General features: G+C 40.4%; 1 protein-coding gene across 1 annotated transcript in view; it reads left to right on the top strand.

The window, feature by feature from the left end:
- The first annotated feature begins 419 nt into the window (after window positions 1-419).
- prss12 (serine protease 12) overlaps window positions 420-22567 on the top strand; it is a 72791-nt gene continuing 50643 nt past the window's right edge. The window contains exons 1-3 of the mRNA XM_003221778.4: window positions 420-850; window positions 15564-15702; window positions 19355-19533. Of these exons, the coding sequence (XP_003221826.1) occupies window positions 490-850; window positions 15564-15702; window positions 19355-19533 (679 nt within the window). The 5' untranslated portion in view covers window positions 420-489. The remainder of the gene's footprint in view (window positions 851-15563; window positions 15703-19354; window positions 19534-22567) is intronic.

Genomic DNA, 22567 nt, shown 5'->3' with positions numbered 1-22567 from the left:
TAATAAACTGTTTACCGTGAAAAAATTAGAAAAAAAGATCGTTTTGAATCCTGCTCCTGTCTTCTGAAGTATTAAGCAGTCCATTCATTGTACAATCTAGACCAGGCATGGGCAAACTTCGGCCTTCCCTCCAGGTGTTTTGGACTCCAACTCCCACCATTCCTAACAGCCGGTAGGCTGTTAGGAATGGTGGGAGTTGGAGTCCAAAACACCTGGAGGGAAGGTCGAAGTTTGCCCATGCCTGGTCTAGATGCGACCCAAGATGTCTTGGGGAAGGAGCGCTGGAGAAAACGAGTGTGTGCCTCTGGAAAAGTGTGGGGAGTTGAGTGAAAGGGGGGGGGGGGCAAAGAGAGAGAGCGCGGGAGAGGCTGAGTGGGGCGCCGCCGCGTCTTTCCCCGCCCCTCCCTCCCTCTGCCCTCCCTCCTTCCTCGGAGTTAGGGCTCCGGAGCCAAGCGGCAATGGAGCAAAGCGAGCCGGACCAGCAGCACCATGGCCTGGGCGGCGCTCCTCCTGGTCCTTGCGGCGGGGCTTTTCCTTGAAGGCGGCACTTCTCCCCCTCCTCTGGCTCCTCTCCCCCCTCTTGCCCACTCGCTGCCCCTCCAGCACCAGCAGCCGGGCGGAGGCGGCTGCCCTCGGGGCGGCGGCGGGCGCTTCGTCAACGTGACCGAGTCCGGCGCCGAGTGCCTGCCTTGGGCGGAGGTGCCCACTTTCCTGGAGAAGACCCCGCAAGGGAAGGGGCTCCGCGGGCAGCGCAACTTCTGCCGCAATCCGGACGGGCGCAGCAGGCCCTGGTGCTTCTATCGCAACGGCCGAGGCAGGGTGGACTGGGGCTACTGCGACTGCCGGCAAGGTGAGCAGCAGCAGCTGGGGAAGGGGAGCCTGGTTAGCCCTCTTCCCAATTGGTCCTCTCCTTCCAGTGCGCATGCGCCCCGCTCTTGCAACTTTCCCGCTGACTTACCTGACTCAAGTTACCTTAGGGCTGTTGTATGTTTTCCGGGCTGTATGGCCATTACCTTAGTTCGGGAATGGGTTTTTCCATCTAGAAGGCGCGATGCCTGTCCTTGCTGAGCACCTTCATGTTTCTCTCACCTCACAGGGTTTTCTTGGCAAGTGTGTTCACAAAACCTTTGCCACTGCCTGCCTCTTGAGGCTGAGAGTGTGTGACTTGCCCCAGGTCACCTTTCCGTGGCCAAACTGAAATTCGGACCTTGATCTCCATAATTGTCTGAAACTCTTAACCAGTAAGGAGTTAAGGAGCCCTGGTGGTGAAGTGTGTCAAAGCACTGAGCTGCTGAACTTGCAGACCAAAAGGTCCCAGGTTCAAACCCCGGGAGCGGTATGAGCAGCCGCTGTTAGCTCCAGCTCCAGCCAATCTAGCAGTTAGAAAACATGCCAATGTGAGTAGATTAATAGGTACCGCTCCAGCGGGAAGGTAACGGCACTCCATGCAGTCATACCAGCCACATGATCTTGAAGGTGTCTGTGGACAATGCTGGCTCTTCGGCTTAGAAATGGAGATGAGCACCAAACCCCAGAGTCAGACACGACTGGACTTAACGTCAGGGGAAACCTTTACCTTTTTATCTTAACCAGTACACCACAGTGGCTCTTTGTGTATAGGATCTCAAGCCAACTACAGTAGAGGCTCGCTCATCCAACATAAGGAGCCCCTGATGGCGCAGTGGGTTAAAGCCTTGTGTCTTGAAGGTTGGATTGCTGACCTGAAGGCTGCCAAGTTCGAATCCCACCCAGGGAGAGCGCGGATGAGCTCCCTCTATCAGCTCCAGCTCCATGCGGGGACATGAGAGAAGCCTCCCACAAGGATGGTAAAAACATCTAAAACATCCGGGCGTCCCCTGGGCAACGTCCTTGCAAACGGCCAATTCTCTCACACCAGAAGTGACTTGCAGTTTCTCAAGTCACTCCTGACACACACAAAAAATCCAACATAAATGGGCTGGCAGAATGTTGGATAAGCAAAAATGTTGGATAATAAGGAAGGATGAAGAAAAAGCCTATTAAATACCAAATTACATTATGATTTTACAAATTAAGTGCCAAAACATCATGTTTTACAACAAATTGACAGAAAAAGCAGTTCAATACAATGTTATGTAGTAATTACTATACTTACGAATTTAGCACCAAAACATTGCAATGTATTGAAAGCATTGACTAAAAAACAATGACTACTAAAAGGCAGACTGTGTTGGATAATGCAGAATGTTAGATAAGTGAAGGTTGGATAAGCGAGACTCTACTGTATTTAATTTTAGCACCTGGAGGCGGAAGAACCTACAGCTATTCATATCCATCCATGACAGAACCCCAACTTCTCCAACAAAATGAAAAGTAACTAGCTTCTTCATTGTGTTGTCGAAGGCTTTCATCGCCAGAATCGCTGGGTCGCTGTGATTTTTACGGGCTTTATGGCCATGTTCCAGAAGCATTCTCTCCTGACGTTTCACCCACAGGAAAATGAACAAAATCTGGCTACCAGTATTTATTTATTTTTTTTAAAAAAACTCTTAAATTCTGGACAGTAAATAAAGAACAACACTCAGAAAACAGGAGAATTCCAGACATGAATCAATCAGGGCCAGCTAACATCTCCCATTAAATATTCCCCCAGGCAGGAAGCAGCCAGACCTTGAAGCTGAAAGGCAATTAATACTAATCAAGGTAGCCAATTAAAACATTTACATCTGCCTCAAAACAGACAAGTGTTCTTTCTCCCATCCTGAACATTCCACAGAGATATAAACTCTACTTGACTATTTTCAAACGTATCTCACAGCCTCTGAGGATGCCTGCCATAGATGCAGGGGAAACATCAAGAAAGAATGCTTCTGGAACATGGCCATACAGCCCGGAAAACTCACAGCAACCCAAGGTATTGCATTTTTTTCTGCCTCTGAAGTCTGTCACCTTCAAATCCCACAATGCTATCGCAGGGGTTTTCTTAGCAATGTGTGTTCAGAGGTGGTTTGGCTTTGCTTTCCTCTGAGAGTGAAAGAGTGTGACTTTCCTAAAGTAACTCAGTAGGTTTCATAGACAATTGGGAATCTGAATCCTGGTTTTCATAGTCCAGTGCTCAAACCACTACAGTGTTGGCTCCATTATATATATATATAAAAGAATGACATTCACATACACAACATTAGTATGTAGTACATTGTGTGCTTTATTAAAAATATATCATCAAGGTGAGGCTGCTGCCCCCCTTTGAGGGAGGAAGATGTTTACCTTTTCTCCCCAACTGTTGGTTTATCTGCAGTGGCTTTTGCCTTGTGACATGGAAATCTCCTTCAACGTCTTGTGTTCGTTTAGAGTTTGTTCTGATTAATTTCTCAATTTTAGCTGGAATGTACACACTATACAGTTATAGTACTTTGATACCACTTTGTTGGCACTCCATTCTGTGGAATGCCAGGATTTATTGCTACATCCTGCACTTTCAAGAGAAGAGAGTGTTTGAAGATTAAACCAATTTCATTCTGTAGTGTAGTCAGGGGACCTTTGCAATTTCGGTTCCAAGAAGCTCTCAGACTGTCAAGCAAAGAATTCTTGGTAACTTTGTTCTGGCTATTTGCAGTCGAGTTGACTTTGACTTACAGAGAAAGTCAAACTGAAAGTGAGATCTCCAGGTATCAGCTGCTCTATTCTGGTCTTCAAACTTAGGGCCGTGGCTTCCCTGATTGAATCAATCTACCTGTAGCACGGTCTCTGTTTTTCCCCATTGTATTTTACTTTGCCAAGTGTGATTGCCTTTTCCAGTGAATCACCTTTTCTTGTGTCCAAGGTTCAACAGACTCATTTTAGGCATCTCCACTTCTAACAGGAGTTCAGACTCGATGTGTGCTAAAACTCATTTTCTTGTATTATTTACCACTGCATGGTATCCATGGAGCTCTTTCCTGACACTTCATTTTTAGATATGTTTATTTTCTGCCTGTCAGATTTCCTCACTATCTAGTTTTAACATAGATGAAAATTGGATTGGTCTGGATAATTCTGTCAGAATTTCATAGGATGATGCATGAGGTGCTAGAAAACAGCCGCAACTCTTTGGTGTATAAGTACAATACAGGAGAGGTAAAACTCATTGCCATAGGGGTACATTGAGGATAGGGGAGTAATTGTTGTATATACTGCATTATAGTACAATGCCACACGTCTTTATCTGTAAGCAAAGTTTTCAGAGAAGACTTGTTTCAAACAAGTGTGTACAGACTATTCTTCCACGACAGAGCTCATATTTTTCAATGAAAAATGCACTTGAAATGCAGAGTCTGATGCAGGTATTCATTTGGATCACATCTGCATGGACATGTGGTGTGGATATACACCATATGAAATCCATTGTGGACATACACCACATGAATTCCAGTATTGGCTCTTTCATATCTAGCCAGGAATACTCATGTATTATTATTAATAATAATAATAATATTATTACCCCTTCCTGCTCTCCTTTGTCTTCCTCTTCCCTTCTTCTTCCTCCCCCCTCCTTCTTCATCATTTCCTCTTCCTCTTCATCCTCCTCCTCTTCCTTCTTTTGGTGTAACTATGGTTTCATCTTAGTGTTGCAAAAGGTGTACAAACTATTATATAAATGTATTCCTTTATTGCAAAACTGTAATTTGTGAAGTAAATTGTATTAATATCCAAAATATTTGGATGCATAATGCATTATCTCCACTGAACTTGCAACGTCTGTTGGCTCTTGTTTTCATTAAGTCTCCAAGATGATTCAGTAAGCGAGAAAGTGGATGCAATAAGCATATTAATAAAGAAATATATTACAATGTGTTGTTGAAGGTTTTCATGGCCAGAATAACTGGGTTGCTGTGAGTTTTTTGGGTTGAATGGCCATGTTCCAGAGGCATTCTCTCCTGATGTTTCACCCACATCTGTGGCAGGCATCCTCAGACGTTATGATCTCACAACCCCTGAGGATGTCTGCCATAGATGTGGGAAAAACATCAGGAGAGAATGCTTCTGGAACATGTTCATACAGCCCAAAAAACTCACAGCAACCCAAATACATTACAGATACCCTGTTTCCCCGAAAATAAGACATCCCCAAAAATAAGACCTAGTAGAGGTTTTGCTGAATTGCTAAATATAAGGCCTCCCCCGAAAGTAAGACCTAGGAAAGCTTTTGTTTGGAAGCATGCCCGGCACCCACCAAACAAAACACCATAGCATGCAGGATTGGTAAATGTACATACCAGTTGTATATGGAAATAATGGTAGTAACAAGAAATTCTTGACAGGAGTCACAGTTTGTCTGGTTTAGTTATGTTGGTTTGTGATGACAACTACTGTACAGTATAGAATAAATTTTCATTTTTTTGTTCAACAATAAATGTGAATTCTTCTTCATGGAAAATAAGACATCCCCTGAAAATAAGACCTAGCGCATCTTTGGGAGTAAAAAATAATATAAGACACTGTCTTATTTTCGGGGAAACACGGTAGTATAAGATATTTATTGATAGCTGTGGCTTCATCGTGGATAGTGATATAATTATTTTTCTCTTATTAAAAATATTCAGTTCATTTAACTGAAAAAACTGAAAAACTACTTTCTATTTTAGTCCCCTTTACTGTGTAATGTTACCATAATAATTATTTATTTAAAGTACTTACATGCCACATTTTAGGGCAAAGCTCTACCAAAGCAGCTTATAGGAGCTTATATTTAGTTTCACATACATAATAGAAACATTATACGTCCAGTACAATACAGTACAGTATAAGTGCAAAGCTTCTAATTTTCCTTTCATTTACCCTCCTCCTGATCCATTGTGTTGTACAGATACACCAAAGCCCTTCCCAATCCTTGCACCTTGCCCTACTCAAGGCTCCACACTTCACTCCTTTAGTAATTTAATGCATCGGTCTATTTGTGTTTCAGAACTGCAGCTGGACCAAAGAGCTGCAGCTTGATGGTTAACACAGCCTGATGCAGGGAGCATACGATTCCCTTGCAGCACCTGCTCCACGGACTGTAATATGTTTGTAGTCTCAATTCAAAGTGTGGGTTGTGTGACCTGTAAAGCTGTATGCAACTCAGTTCCAGATTATTTGAAGCACCAAACAATAAAGCTTAGGATTCCATTGGACTTATCCATGACGCTTAAAGTCTTGTCAAACTGTATTAATTCTACAGTGCAGATGCAATCTCAGCTGCTGCTTTCAGGCTCTGTGTATTGTATGCCATTGTTGTTCATTTTTTAAAAAGGTATTGGATGTTTGCCTTATATGTATATTCTGTAATATGCTCTGAGTCTCTCCAGGGAGATAAAATGGAATATAAATAAAGTGTATTTTTTATATCTCTAAAAAAATAAGATATAAAGTCATTCTAGTGTCAATTTACCACTCCCCAGATAAAACTGTAAAAGTAGTTTGCCCTCAACAGCTCAGCAAGTGGAAAAGGAGAGGAAACATGGAATTTTGCCATTGTTCAGTAAGTTTAGACCAGTGGTTCCCAACCTGTGAGCCGTGGCCCACTGGTGGGTCGCAAGACCTGAAATAAGGGTTGCAAGGCATGCAGGGAAAATTGGCATTGTTGAAGGGGAGCATCAGGAAGAACTTCCTCACTGTGAGGGCTGTTCGGCAGTGGAACTCTCTCCCCCGGACTGTGGTGGAGGCTCCTTCTTTGGAGGCTTTTAAGCAGAGGCTGGATGGCCATCTGTCGGGGGTGCTTTGAATGCGATTTCCTGCTTCTTAGCGGGGGGTTGGACTAGATGGCCCTTGAGGTCTCTTCCAACTCTACTATTCTATGATTCTATGATTCTAGGGGAGAAGGAAAGAAGGAAGGAGATGACAGAGCATTGCCCTCGCCAGTGCTTTCTTGGCCTTGGGAGGTTTTCCAGGCCATGGTGAAGAAGACTCACCTGGTGGCAATGTCCTGCAAAGCAATTTTCTGAATCAGCACCCCAAATAACCAAACTTAATCTAAAGTTGACCAAAAACTGATTCCTAACCTTTTTGGTACTAATGTTGGAAAGTAGTCCCTGGTCAAGTGGTCCCTGGTTAAAAAAAAAAGTTGAGAACCACTGTTTTAGATTGTTGGTGTCCATCCTAGTGTGTGTGTTCTTCCTCGTTTTTCCATCTGGACCACACTCTTATTTTGCTCGGCAACATGTGTTATTGTTTCCAACTGAGAAATGCTGGAGAGTATGTTCTAGCCAGAGCTTTGCTGGATAAATCCTCGTTTCACATGGACACTTGTAAATGAGATGAAGGCCCCTTCTCCACTCACATATAAAATCCATATTATCTGCTTTGAACTGGATTACATGGCAGTGTAGAAGAGGCCTAAGAAGATGAAGAATTGCTGTAGCAACCACAATTCGGGTAACTAACTCAGTTGTCATCCCTTTGACAACATTTGGCTCATTTTTGACTTGTGGGAACACAGAGGAACATGGAAATTAATTCTTACAATTATTGACAGAAAGTGGCTTCCATGTTAGTGAAGTGGTAAATTCATTCTGTGTTTCAGTCCAGACAGAAATGAATAACCTGATGTTATTTTAGGTCTAGAGTTTAAAGATAAGCAATTGTGGAAAGTTAAGGGGGCTCTTTAGCCTTGCAGGACCACACTTCACTTTTCCTAATCATATTCCCCAAGAACACTCCAAGGGACATTTGGGTGGGGGGAGCATTCTCACCATGCTTTTGGGCATTCCTGGGTCTGAAGGGGTATTTTAGTATTAAAAACCATCAAATTGTTTTGACCCTTTGAAAGGGCCAAGGGTCTCCATATGTCGAGGGAATGTCCAGTCCTCTCTCCCCCGTCCCATTAATATAATTTAGAGGTATTTTGAAACAAAAAAAACCCCTTTTTGGGGAAAAATTACTCCTGAGACACCATGATGGGGTGTTAAGTGTCCCCTTAAGGATTCACTTTCCTTTATAGTTCAGATTGAAACCTGGAGTGGATACACTGGCATAGTTGCCAGCAGCCTCCCATTGCTTGTTTGTTTACTACTTCTGATCCAAGAAGATACCTTCTGGTGCCAGAAAGATTATAAGTGAGCAAGTGGGAGGCCCAGAGAGAGAGTTGGAATCTCTACAAGACTACTTGGCAGCTGTTGGAACTGCTAGCAGCTATAGTCATGCGGAGGCTTATTATCACATGGACTGGAGCCTCATTCTGCATGAACCCATTCTCAAATACCGAGTCCATCAAAAGTAAGCCAGTTGTATGCTTTGTCAGTCTGGCTATGTTCCATGGAAAGTTTGCAATAAGCATCCTTCCATAACAGACTTGAAGGATGAGATACTTCTTTACAGGAACATGATATGAACATGTGGGCTATTGGTGATCCCTGCTTAAACACATGAAATCTAATATATTTTAGGAAACAAGAATTGGGCTTTGTGTTGCAGTGTATTCTGCATATGTGACATGGGTTTACTATAAATCATTACCAGATTAAAGCCATACAAATTGTCATAGGAGATGTGAAGGGGAGGACTCAAACCGTTTACATCAGATGTTGATCAAGTAATTGTTGTCTACTGCTACTACTTTATTTACTTGGTGCCTTCAAGTTGTTTCTAATTTATGATAACTCTAAGGCAAATTTATCACATATTTTTCCTAGCAGGATTTATTTAGAGGTAGATTATCTTTGCTTTTTTCTGAAATTCAGAGGATGTGACTTGCCCAAGGCATCCCAGTACATTTTCATGAATTTCCCAGAATCCTAGACCAGCACTCAAACCACTGCACTAGATTGGATCTCTGAATAAGCCATACTGGCTCTTGACTCTGCACTGTAAAGGGGTTGGATGTTATCATTTTTCCTACTGGAAACAGATGTGTCTTGTAATCTAGAGCTCTTACACAAAATTAGTTTTGACTGCAATTGTACTCATGCTAGAAGCTGTTAAATAGATAACAGGTAATTATTTGTATTTATTTGCAATTCTTTATATTTGAAATTTGAATTTGTTGAATATATCGAAAATTATTATTATTTTAGAAATAATATTTCTTTGTACAGTATGGCCCTCACACTCACAAGATTTGGACATATGGTTTAAATGACATTCACCTGACAAAATATACCCTCTCTAGGAATTTTCTGGTTACCAGATAATAATGTTGGAGAATCTGGAAAATTCTAGGTCCTCCAAGTGATTCTATGGTAATTTCCACCAGACATCATTAATTTCAATAGGATTTACTATTGTCCACTTTTCTGTTTTAGAAATGTATGACTTTCACATAAAGTTGTCGTATTCATGAAGTAATTGATTTATTTTCTGTTGTAAACTATGGCAGTTGAAGTGGCTTATGTTAATGATAACATAAAAATCAAAAGTTCTGATTCATTAAATCAGAAGGAAGTAACAAAGGCATCAGCACTCTTTGGGAGAGAAGACCAAAACCCTTGTAAAATTACAACTCCCATGATTTCATAGCACTGAGCCATGGCAATTAAAGTGGTATCAGACTGCACTAATTCTACAGTGTAGATGCACACTAAGTTTCCATGGGCTGTTTCATAACAGCTATTCCAAGCAAGTTAAAATCAGTGATCAGTGGAGTGAACTGTAACACTAGGATGCAGCTATTTCATACAAGCACACCACTAATATGCGTATGTACTTCCTAGAGGTTTCCAGAGCAATAAACATGCAGTAACTCTGAAATATCCACTTAAAGGGTTGAACTTGTTTCATATCTGTTGTTAGCAAAGAACAACGGTTTCCTGAGCCTGATCAGCTTGGCTGGGAAAGGTTTTTTTGGGGGGTTTTTTTGCGTGTGGGGGCAGTGTCCTTGATTAACTAACCTAATGCAAGAGCTTGGAAAAGTCACATTTTAGCCCTCAACTTCGAAAATCCCTCAGCCAACAGGACAACAGGACAAGCACCCATGCTGGCTAAGGGACTTGTGGATCTGTTGTCCGAAAACATAATTTTTCCAAGCTCTGTCCCATTCTTGAACTTGCTTCATACAGACATCTCTGGCAGGTCTTAACAAGAATAAATCTTGCTCATGCTAGTCTTCATTTCCCTCCTCCAACTTGCACTGGAAAGTGTAACATAATCTTCTCTAAAGGGTAACAGGAGGTATCAAATGCTTCTGCTTGGGACCAATCCAAAGGAACTGTAATTGCCAGGCTGAATATAAACAGCATGATTTGTCTCTCATTGACTTCAAGTGTAAAAGTTTGGGTGCAGTTCAGAGAAGGGCACATGATGCTCTCCCCTACTTAAAGTCACTACCATAGGACCTCAATTATTAGAATCCCAAGTCTGGTTTGTTAAATAAATTCTATCACAAGTTCCCTCAAGCCTTTTCAACAACCCTTGATCCCCATATCTTACCGTAACTGACTTCTTTGTTCCACTGAAATAAACTGCATACTCTTCTCTTGTCAGCCCCTTCCACAGATTTTCTTGTGTTTCTCTATGCTCCCCTTTTTTGTGGCTTTTTTTAAGATTGTAAGACCCTTGGGACTATCCTTTGCAATGTGCCATGTACATAGACATTACTGAATAAATAAATAATGGCAATTGATCCTGGGAAAGAACGTTTAGGGTCAATTACTAAGCACATCAGTGAGACAGTTCTGTTGGCCCCAAATCCTGTTTATTTCACTGCTGTGGCCTTAATCCCAGATCAAATCCTGTTGATTTCAATAGTGCTTAAAAATGGCTAAATATGCTGTGACTACGTTTCCTTTGCACTGCAGCCAGAATTAATTTTAAACCCTCTCCATACAATAGTAGTGTGTGTATTTTTCTTTACTGTGTCTATTTCTTATTCACGTGATATTCTCTTAAGAGTGTATCCTTGAACTCATCCCCCCCATATATTTGCATTTGAAAAGGATGAATCAGTTAGATCTGAGCTGAAGTGGGGCAAACGTATCCCGACAAGAACAGGGGCTCTGTCTTATTCACCTCATTTTCATATGAGCATTATATTATGTAAATAGAGGGTTATCTTTGGTGGCTGTAATTCCTCAGAGCATTACAATGTGAGCAAAGATATATATCGAAAATAAGGGCATGTAGCAAAACAGCTTTTGTATGTCCAGAGGCTGACTATCTCGGAAGAGTCTTAAGTATAACCTTAAACAATCTCTGAGTCTTAGTTGTGTAAACATGTCCTTGAGGTCAGGGCAAAACCGCTTCACAGGAACCATAGCTATCCTTCCCAGACTTCAAACATATACTGTGGCATCCTCTTTTCTTTTATGAAGAGTGAATATAGCAATGACTTTTCCTTCTAGTTATGGGGGCAAATTGCTGGTGGAGAAGAATGGCCAATGGTTCTCAATAAATGTAGAGGAAAAAAATCAAGAGCAACCCTAGCAGAGGTTTAGATCAACTGCTGTGGCTTTTAATGGAGTAATACAGCAGTAACTGAAGACCAAATCTAGTGAATATCACTTAGCATACAATTTTGGCTACTGAAACTGGTGCAGAAAGTATGCCAATTCTTGTGTCCAAATTGTGGGGGAAAGTGTGGGAAAGCTTGTGTCTAAATTGTGCAAGAAAGCATAAGAGAGCAAGGAAATCTATAAATCCCACCCTATAACTCCATTTAAATTAACCAAGTGGACCAAACATTATTCCTAGATGTCCAAATAATGTCCAGGGACTTTCGGCCCTTAAAACAAAGTAGACTGGGTTAAACCAGTTTAACCCTACATTAAGCAAAGCAGGGAATGCCCCAGAGTTTTGGCAAAACTCTGGAGCAGCCCCACTTTGGGCAGAGTATGGGCAACATGGCCGGCTCCAAAGTAAACCAGTCCACTGCCTATACAGGTTGCACCACCTATTGCACCACCATTACTTATGCAACTCATACAGGACCCTTGGTATATCGCAGTGGTTCCCAACCTGTGGTCTGTTGACCCCCAGTGGTCCCCAAGAACTAAACTATGGTCCACAGCCTCACCATTGCCACGAGAGCGATTGGTCTCATGAAACCCTCTTATAGTGCTGAGGTAACGGGGATGTCAGGAGGGGAGAGGCTGACTATCCACGAAAGGCATGACAATAAGCCTCCTGACTGCTGCTTCTCTTCCTCCCTCCCCCTGAGCAGAGCTGTTCCAGGTGGCACCTTGGTGTCTTTGTTTTTAGGCCTGTTCCTGGAGTAATTTGGGGTGTTGATTCAGAACATTGCATTGGATAGACCACATCAGCTCTAAATTATCAAATAAGGTTTTCTGTGGGTGAGCAGATGGCGACTACTGGATGGCATGTGTTGTGTATCAGAAACTAGAGCCGATGTGGTCTATCCAATGCAATTTTTTGAATCAGCACCCCAAATAACCAAACCAAATCGAAAGTTGACCTAAAACTGATTAGTAACCCTTTTGGTACTATGTTAGAGAGTGGTCCCTGGTCAAAGTGGTTCTATATTTCATTTCCTTCATTCCTGCCAACTGGGTTATTGGCGGGTGGGACTATGCAAGGATATACATTACAGATTATTCTTGGCACCTTTCTTGCATATCATGTGAGAGAAGTGGTATGGTTTGGGTTCAGTGCCATCCTTGTGATGTTCCTCCAGTTGCCATATGCTAATGGATTCCTTTCACAAATGAAGATTGTCAATGAATATCATTGTTAGAAATGGGTTGTTGCACTGGAAAATTTAAGCAGCTTGCAAGAATTCTGTGGGAGTGATGGCTTTTTTGGTCATATTAACTAATTTTTATTATGATCAACTGTTTTCTGACTTTATGCTGTTGGTGCATGCGCTCCCAGCTGATCTTATAATAATGAAAACCTCATTGAGATTGCTGACTAGCAGACATTTAATATGTTTATTTTAGTTGCTTAGCAGTAATTTACTTTAGATGTTTTCAGTGTGGGTGTATGCATGTGGATATATGTATTATGATTTAGTGCACACTACTTGCAAATGTTGTTTCAGTTGTTCTGGACTGTGCAGTGAACAATGATCTTTCATTGTAAAATGAAAAGAACAGGCAGTCCAAAGACCAAATATGAAAAATAGCTCAGATGGAATTCTCTTCTGTTTAGGGCATGACACAAAGCCTTGGTGAATTCACAGCAAAATAACAAAGGTTATTGCAATATAAATATCTCTTTTCAATTGCGATAATGAAAGCCGTATATCTTCTTGTATCATTTAAAATATATTGCAGGAAGAAATTTACCAGCTAGCTCCTTCTTTGTATGAATTCTTTGTCATACTTTTTTTTGTAACTAAGGCTTTCAGTATTTATGGGTGGTGTATGTTTACTCATTTCATATCTAGACTTGTGGACCTTTAGATCATAAATTCACATGAGCTTTGAGTAATGGTGTTTGGTTGTGGTCAAGTATGCATTCTTTGGCCTGAAATAAACTTCTGGCATTTATGTCATGTATAATATTATATGGGTCACTGAAAAAGCTATGCAATCTATGTGATTGTTTTCTAATTCCTTTAACCTGATGGAATTAAATGGGGAGACAAAATAAAAACCACCCTCTGCTATATTATTTGGTTTTTTTTTTAAAGGCTCTTTTTCTTTCAAAGAAGAAATTGTCAGTTATGGAAAGAGTGCACGTATTACTTTGCCTGTATAGAATCTTAACCACATTCTAACTGAAGTGTTGAAATGTGTCCAATTTCATAATGTGGCAGTTTAAATATCTGGTGGTTACAATCGCTAGAAAGACATTAGGAAAAATACAGTTACATCTCCCCCTTAGAACAGAGGTAGGCAAATCCTGAAGATCTGTGGGTTATGCTTGTCCTTCCCTGGACCTTTGCAGACTGCATCATTACTTTCTATAAAAGGTTATTAGTTGCTGATATACACCAGGCAGTGGTAACCTGTTGTAAATGCTAAATCATCCCTAAATGGGTTGGGTAGGGCTGAGGACTCCCCTTGGAGCCCATATGGGTGCATTTTGTCCATTGTTTCAAAGGGTTTTCATAGTCTGAAAGGTGGACATTGCTCTGAGTTGCATCTGACACATCTAAGGACTATGAATCAGCTAAGCTATAGACACCATGAACTTTTCAGTAGTGGTTGCCATGGTATAGCTTCTGTAAGAAAGCCTAAGAAAGATTGTATCAATCTGTTTTTGGAGAAATGCTGTCAAGCAGTTTCATTCTAGCACACATCTCTTATTAATTGGTTATGTACTGTGATTTTATTATTCTGCTTTATATGGAGTTTATTATATTGGCTTCAGTTTTCAAGGAAGAAATGTCATATACAGTAAGGTCTCGCTTATCCAACCTTCACTTATCCAACATTCTGGATTATCCAACACAGTCTGCCTCCTGCCCGGATCCACAGCTGTTTCTCTAGGCAGCAAGGACTGAACTTTTTACGGATTTAATTTCTGACAATGTTGCTATTGTAGGTTCATTTTATGCAATTCTATCTTTATTTGTAAGTCAATTTGTTAGTAGCCAATGTTTTTGTAGTCAATGTTTTCAATACATTGTGATGTTTTGATGCTAAATTTGTAATACAGTAATTACTACATAACGTTAACGTGTATTGAAATGCTTTTTCTGTCAATTTGTTGTAAAACATGATGTTTTGGTGCTTAATTTGTAAAATCATAAAGTAATTTGACGTTTAATAGGTTTTTCCTTAATCTCTCCTTATTATCCAACGTTTTCACTTATCCAACATTCTGTTGGCCCGTTTATGTTGGATAAGTGAGACTCAACTGTACTCAGTTCATGACACATACACTGTAATGTTTGTATCAAACAAGGCTACATTAAAAACATACCGGTACTATGAGGTTTATTTTATTTATTTATCGTATACTTGGAGGTTTATTTTATTTATTTATCATATCAGAAATGAAACCGAGGATACAGTTGCAATATATTTAGAAACACAAACAAAGTTTAAAAACTTGGCATTATACTAAATGTCCTTGGACGAGAATCTGTCCACTTGGAGTGCCTCTGGTGTCACTGTGAGAAGGTCCCCCATTATGCATTATGCTCAGGCTGCATTGTAATAGATCATCCGTGGTTTGCTCTCCTCTACACTCGCATGTCGTGGATTCCACTTTGTTGCCGCATTTCTTAAGGTTGGCTCTGCATCTCATGATGCCAGAGTGCAGTCTGTTCAGTACCTTCCAAGTTGCCCAGTCTTCTGTGTGCCCAGGAGGGAGTCTCTCATTCGGTATCAGCCATGGCTTGAGGTTTTGGGTTTTAGCCTGCCACTTTTGGACACTTGCTTGCTGAGGCGTTCCTGTGAGTATCTCTGTAGATCTTAGAAAACCATTTCTTGATTTAAGGTGTTGGGGTGCTGAGTAATATCTGAACATGGGATGGGCCGGAGATGCTACTGCCCAGGTCCTTTCATTATTGGCTGCTACTTCCCGGCGGATGTCAGGTGGTGCAATACCAGCTAAACAGTATAACTTCTCCAATGGTGTGAAGTGTAGACAAACTGTGATGATGCAGCGTGTCTCATTAAAAGCCAAATAGTAACCCCAATGTGACAGCATGCCTATATGGAACATTTAAGAATAAGTTCCTTTCTTCTTCTTTTTCTTCTTCTCACTCCTTCCTCCTTTCACAGGCTCAGTGAGGCTTCGAGGTGGCAAAAATGAGTTTGAAGGCACAATTGAAATTTATCTTAATGGAATATGGGGAACGATCTGCAGTCATCATTGGGATGATACAGATGCATCAGTCATATGCCGGCAGCTTGAACTTGGGTAAGTTTCGTTGTCACTTCACATGGATTATTTTCTAGATGTCTTGAGAAAAGATTTAAGTCTCCAGGAATACATATGGTATTACAGCTAAGAATCTGTGCAATCAGTGATTATGCCCTAAAATGCTTGGGTTTTTTATACTTTAAAAATAATAATAATAAAATCAGAACTACATAATGTTTCAATTTTAATCTACAAAGCAGCTTCCTGGTGCTAGGTTTAAAATAGGAAAATAATGGAATACAATAGTGTACTAGTTTTCTTTAGGCTCAGGAAAATGAAAGATAATTAATTCTGAACAATCTCTTAGAGACAATGATTTTAAGTTAATAACTGACAATGCTTTGGGTTTATTTAGGGTCTGCTCATGAAATCAGTGAGGTTTGCTTCCAGGTATGTATGTATAAGAATACAGCCTGTAACCTGATTTCTTTGCTTCCTTTACTTTTGTGAAGTAGTCTGTGTGGGTTAAAATGGGTTTAAATTCTTCCTGAAGATGTGGTATAAGTAATATAACAAAACTCTGTGTTGCTTCTTACATTTGTGTAATAATAATAATAATAATAATTTTTATTTCTTACTTGCCTCTCCTCAAGGCAAGTCACAACACAGTTGAGTTTGTTTCTGCTGCACAGCAGAATCCAAAATGAGAAAATTGAAGGAACATCCATGATAATATTCCCTCTCTTTAGTTTTTACATAAAGCAACCAACAAACATGTCTTCCTTAATGATTTAAGAGGGAAACTGGAATTCTATATTCAGTTGCTAAAAGTGTCAAACTTAAGGTGGCTGTATCTCCACTACACAATTCATAGAATCATAGAGTTGAAAGAGTCCAGTCCATCTCCATTCTCCCATGTAGAAATGCACAATCAAAGCACTCTTGACAGATGGCCATCCAGCCTCTATTACAAGACTTCCAGAGAAGGAGACTCTACCTCACTCCAAGGCAGCTTATTCCACTGCTGAACAGCTCTAAACACTAGGAAGTTCTTCCTAATTTTTAGGTGGAGCCTCTTTTCCTGCAGCTTGAATCCATTGTTTCATGTTGTAGTCATTAGAGTAGTAGAAAACAAGCTTTCCCTCAATATAACATATTTTCAAATATATAAACATAAGATGTTTATTTTTACAGGGACTGCTAAGTAAAATACACTCTTGTAACCTTGCCATGTGCAGCAATCCATATCTAAGTTGGCTTCAACTTTCTACATGGTAATGAATTCCATGTAGGAAATCTGTAATGTATCAATGGACGTGGTCAGTTGTTTGTATGCAAATCCTAATTTAATCAGTAGTCCTGATCTAAAGATTACTGGACAGAATTGTACAAAATATGTTGGAATTGTTCATAATTATGGTCTTGAGTGATGGCCTGTTGTGTCTTGTAAAGTGGAGCTGGTTCTTACTAGAATACTTTGTTCTCATTGCCTCAAGACAGTGTTTTTAGAATAGGAAAATAATGTAATGCCAAAGAAGGCAATGGAATCTTTGAGGTAGGAAGAACATGGCAATAACGGAACTGAGGCTACCAAGGAAGCATGTTTAGACATTTCAAGCAGTTGTTTAACTGGGATGAGCCACTACCTGCTCAGCCCTAGACCCGAAATATCCTGCAAGATATAACTATTAAATTGTGATGACAAAAGCATGTGTTTGAGTGGTTCTCTACTTGGTTTAAGAGGATTTTAAGAAAACGTTTGCTTTGGACCATGTGAGAAATTGCCTTTGACATGAAGCTGTGACCAGAAATTAACATCGTAAGTGAGCTCGTCTGTGGTGGAAATGTAGTCTGAATATATGCAATGAAGAAAGGTCCAGGACTTGCAGTGTAATTATCTGGCAGCAGAGGGAAAAGGATGGATTGAGACCATGTCAGCCGCGTCACTGTGGCGGATAGCCAGAGAGCTCTAGAAAACCCCTGGCCATTGTCAGCAAACATGTCCACATGTTCAGGGAGAATAAGGTGGGATCATTACCCTCTTTCCTCCTGATTGTGTGGGTGTCTCGGCTGATGTCAGCAAAGGCACCTAGAATGACCAGGAGCTCCTTTGGATTTCTGTGGCTGTTTGGCTGCAGCTATGGGGATGACAGGAAAGGCAAGGGTGGAAGTCTACTTGGGTTGAATTGGTTTTGGCCTGTCTGGATCAGCTGGACTGTCTCAAGTCAAGGTAGAGTGTTTGAATATCTGACCATATTCTACAAAGCCAGTGTAACTCAATTGTCCTTTAGTTTGATGCTTTCAGTCTTTATGTTAAGCCAAGTCTTAGTGGTTCATTTAGAATATCTGAACAGTGACGTTGACTAGAGATTATTCCACTCTTTAAGACTGGCTGGTTTCATCTGACTCTGAGCTGTTTTATAATGTATAATATTAATCTGCACATGCCAAACCAATTTATACAAATATGTGGATTAGATGAGATCAAAGTTTTGCCCATCTGGAGGTTGCAATTTTGCTTAGGGCTTTAGCTGTGTGTGTTATGTGCGTTGTCTTTTTCTGGTTTTCATATAAAATATTTTTACTTCCAGATTTCTGAAGATATGAGCAATATTAGGGTATCAGCAGTTTTACTTATAACTCTATGTCTGAATATTAGGAAGATTTCAGAATGAATGAAAACAATCAGCTCTCCACATTTGCTAGGGTTAGGGGCATAAGACCCCGCGCAAAAGTGAAAAACAATTAATGAACAATGATATTTTTTAAACCTGGGAGAACACTTCCCTAGAAATCTCGAAGTCCTCCAGTACTGACACTGCAGTTACCTTCCAGCAAGAATTTCAATGGAAGAACTAGAGATTGCTAGAGAGGTGTTCTCTCTAGGAATCTCTTGGTCCTCTAGCATGACACTGTGGGCAACATTAGTCCAGATATGACTCTGATGGTGGCCAGTTGCACTGGATGAGACCCACTGTGGTGCTGTATTGACCAAGACTGCATCGGCTCTACTGGACTATCACTTTGCCTGCTCTGTTGCCACTGCCACTTTTTGCTGGCCACAGATTAATCTCCCTAGCACTGATCAGTGCAGGAAAAGGTGATGGCACAATATCCTTTTGGATAGCAGTTCAGACCAGTTGGACCCAATCCAACTCTCTGGACTGTTGCAAAGTTCCAGGATATTCCAGAATTCCCAGAAAACTCTGGGGTATCCACTAACTTTGCCTAAAGCGAAGCAAAGTTGGGTTAAAGCAAGAAAACTCACGATACTCACTGGAAGTTGACATACATCATGAGGACAGCTAACAGTAGTTTCAAGATTAGTCAACCTTTTCTTGCCCATGGTGGCCTGATGAAAGCTTGTACTAAAATACATTTATTAATCTTAAAGCTGTCATAAGACTACTTTTTCCTCCCATTTGTGTGCAATGCTCATCTGACTTTACTTTGCACTGCACCTGTAGCGATGTTCTCCTGCTTTATTTATTAATATAATCTCTCTTTTTTCCAAGCATGGAATCCAAGATGACGTACAATATTTTAAGAGTACAATACAACTAAAACACTTATTTATTGTGATTCATATTAGAAGAGAGCAGCTTTGATGAAGACTAGCATTTTTTAATTTGGGGCCATATACCAGGAAAAATGATGTTATAATCTTGATTAATTTACTAACCCTCTGTGTTTATTTTTCTTCCCATAGAGAGAGAGGCACAGCAAAGCACACCCCATTTGCTGGACTGGGCCTTATCCCTGTTTACTGGAGTAACGTACATTGCCATGGTAATGAAGAAAACATCCTGCTATGTGAAAAAAGTATCTGGCAGGATGGAACGTGTCCTCAAAATATGGCAGCTGCTGTCACATGTAGCTTTTCCCATGGTAAATACAAATATGTATACAGAATTTAGTTCTGCATTTTCTAATAAAAGTTGTTGTTATTGTAGGACCTAGATTATTAAATATAAATTAGCCTTGCTGATAATTCTTGGTGGTAAAATACTCCTCCAACAAACAGATACTTGTCATGACAAACATAGCTTTAAGGCCATGAATCTCCTTCAGGCTTGTTAAATTCAGTCCTTTGACCGATTTCTTCACAAGAGAGGTTTTGATAATGTATAATATTCAACCAAGAAGGCTCTCTTTTAGGGATTAGAAGAGTCATTTCAGAGACTCATGTACACTTTCTGGTGGTTTTCATTCTTCTTTCAATTGCTTTTCTAGGAGTAATTGCCTTCCATTTTATTTACTTCTCTGCATCTGTTTCAGAATTATTTATAGTGTCTTTGAAAGGGGGCCTGCAAAAACACTATGAGTACAATGGGTGATGCAGTCTCTTTCAGCCTCTTTCAGTCTGCAAGTACAATCATATCCAGCTACCTCTGACAAAGTATGCCTGCTCAGCCCACTTTCTCTACCTAGCTGGATTTTAGTAAAATCTGCATTGGGAGTATGATAAAGGGAGACTGGAGAAACACAAGATTGAAGAAACATGTCTGTCGTAAATACTGCAATAATTCTGGAGATGGGAAAGAGTGGGCTTCTCCTCTAATTCATTCTACTGTTTGTGTCTGTTTGCAGATTGCATGGTAAACAGCAACTCCTGCTAGAATACCTTTTGTTGTTGTGCGTTTTGAGTCATTTTTGACATATGGCAATCCTAAAGTGAATCCCAGGTTTTCTTGGCAAAATTTGATCAGAAGTTTTGCCTTCTTGTTGGATTGTTTTTTTCTGTGTCAGGAGCAACTTGAGAAACCGGAGCCCCCGGTGGTGTAATGGGTTAAAGCCTTGTGACCTGAAGGTTGGGTTGCTGACCTGAAGGCTGCCAGGTTTGAATCCAACCAGGGGAGTGCGCGGATGAGCTCCCTCTATCAGCTCCATGCAGGAACATGAGAGAAGCCTCCCACAAGGATGGTAAAGACATCAAAACATCTGGGCGTCCCCTGGGCAACGTCCTTGCAGACGGCCAATTCTCTCACACCAGAAGCAACTTGCAGTCTTGTGGGACTGAATTAATATGACTTGCTTGAGGTCACCCATGTTTGAGTGGGGAATTGAAACCTTGTCTCCAGAATTGTCAATCCTCAAAGCACAGCGCCATACTGGCTATCCCTTACTGATACACAAAATAGAAAGAAAAGGGAAAGCAGATTAGCTTGCCAGAACAGATTCCCCTATCATTTTTTAAAAGCACAGTTTGGCAACGAAGTGGTAACTGTAATAGAAGTAAAAGAAAAAGGTTATCACTGAATACATTTTGGAAAGAAGCCTTCAAGCGGCTTCTAAAAAGTTCAATCAGCATTTTTTTTTTACTTTTGCAAGACTTACCTAGACTATTTTATTTTCACATCAGTAATTTTGATTACCATGATGAAACATGTTGATATGCTCTTCTTTTTTCTAGGTTGGAACCTATCCATGTTCTTTCCATCTTATATCTACCCCGGTACCTAATTTTCTGTTAAATAGTGCCCAGGAATGTACCAACCTTGTTAACTGAGGCATATTTGTATTATTAAACTAAAGCCCCATCTACACTGCGATATAAAATCTAGATTATATGTTTGAACTGGATTATATGACAATGTAGACTCATATGATCCAGTTCAAGCAGATAATGTGAATGTCATATGGCAGTGTAGATGGAGCCTAAATCAAAGCTACAGGTTGTGCATCCCTTTTTGAGAACTCACAAATTGTGAATATATATTCCAAAGTCTAAAATTATCCATATGCAGGCTGAGAAAATGATACCTTTGCTTTCTGATGTACATAAACATTCTTTCATATTCACACATATTAAAATATTGTATATTAAATTATCTTCAGGCTATGTGCATGAGAGGGGTATATGAAACAACAGTGAATTTCATGTTTAGATTTGGGTTCATCTCCAAAATATTACGTACATACATGCAAATACAGGTATTCCTAAATCTAGGGGGGGAAATCCAAAATCCAAAACACTTCTGGTCCTAAGCATTTCAGATAAAAAATACCCAACCTGTGTAATGATCTGTCTTAAAACTTCTCTCTTTTTAGCTCTAGAGTTGCTTTTTGCAGCATGATGCTTTCTAGATCTGTCAGTCTGCAATTCCCTTCATCCCAGGCAAGCATGGCTGTGGTGGGAGGAGTAGCCTAATATACTTGTAAGGTGCCAGGTTTAAGAAGGTCGAGCAGGATATATCTTTCTGGCTCTATGAAGGGTATCCCCAAAGCCTTTACATGACACTTGGCACTATTAACCAGTGGAAGGAGGAATATGTATGCGGCTCAGATAGCTGCTTGCAAGATGAGGTCATGTCTCCCTTGAGCAGCTGCCTACAACTCCTTAGGAAGGCATGCCTCACCCTTTGGGAATGATGTCTAAAGATTAAATACATTCTGTGTAGTTGTATGCATATATGTGCTTGTCTAGGCTGAAAATGCTTTCTGGTGTGGCAATTCGTCACCTTTTGAAAAAGTGCATTCTGCACTCCAACTCATTCTATAGAGCAGTTAGCAAACAATGATTTCTGAAGCCTGTTTAAAATATCTTTGCGTTTTCTGATATCGTTCTTAAGTTTAACAAAAAAAATATTGCAGCATCTTAAAGGTTAATAAATGTACTGTAGCATCATGTTTTATGGGTTATAGCCCACTTCTTGAAAACCAAGTTCTCATCCATGAAAGCCCATGTTGCAATAAATCGGGTCAGCAAGACTCCTTGTTGTTTCTGCTGCAACAGACTCACGTGCTTGTTTGCATTTCTATATTAGAGATATAGAAATCTTGGTGCTCTGCTTTATTTTAGTTTTTTTTAGATATTGCTATCAGTCTACAATATATTAGATGTTTAAAAAATTGATTTGGTGACAGGTCTGCCTGGGGAGGTGCAAAATTTACATTTCAGATTAGATGAATAAGTGACTTA

This window comes from Anolis carolinensis, chromosome 5 (assembly GCF_035594765.1).
Source record: "Anolis carolinensis isolate JA03-04 chromosome 5, rAnoCar3.1.pri, whole genome shotgun sequence".
Lineage (NCBI taxonomy): Eukaryota > Metazoa > Chordata > Lepidosauria > Squamata > Dactyloidae > Anolis > Anolis carolinensis.
The sequence above is the reverse complement of the archived record's forward strand: the minus strand, read 5'-3'. Positions and strand labels throughout refer to the sequence as shown.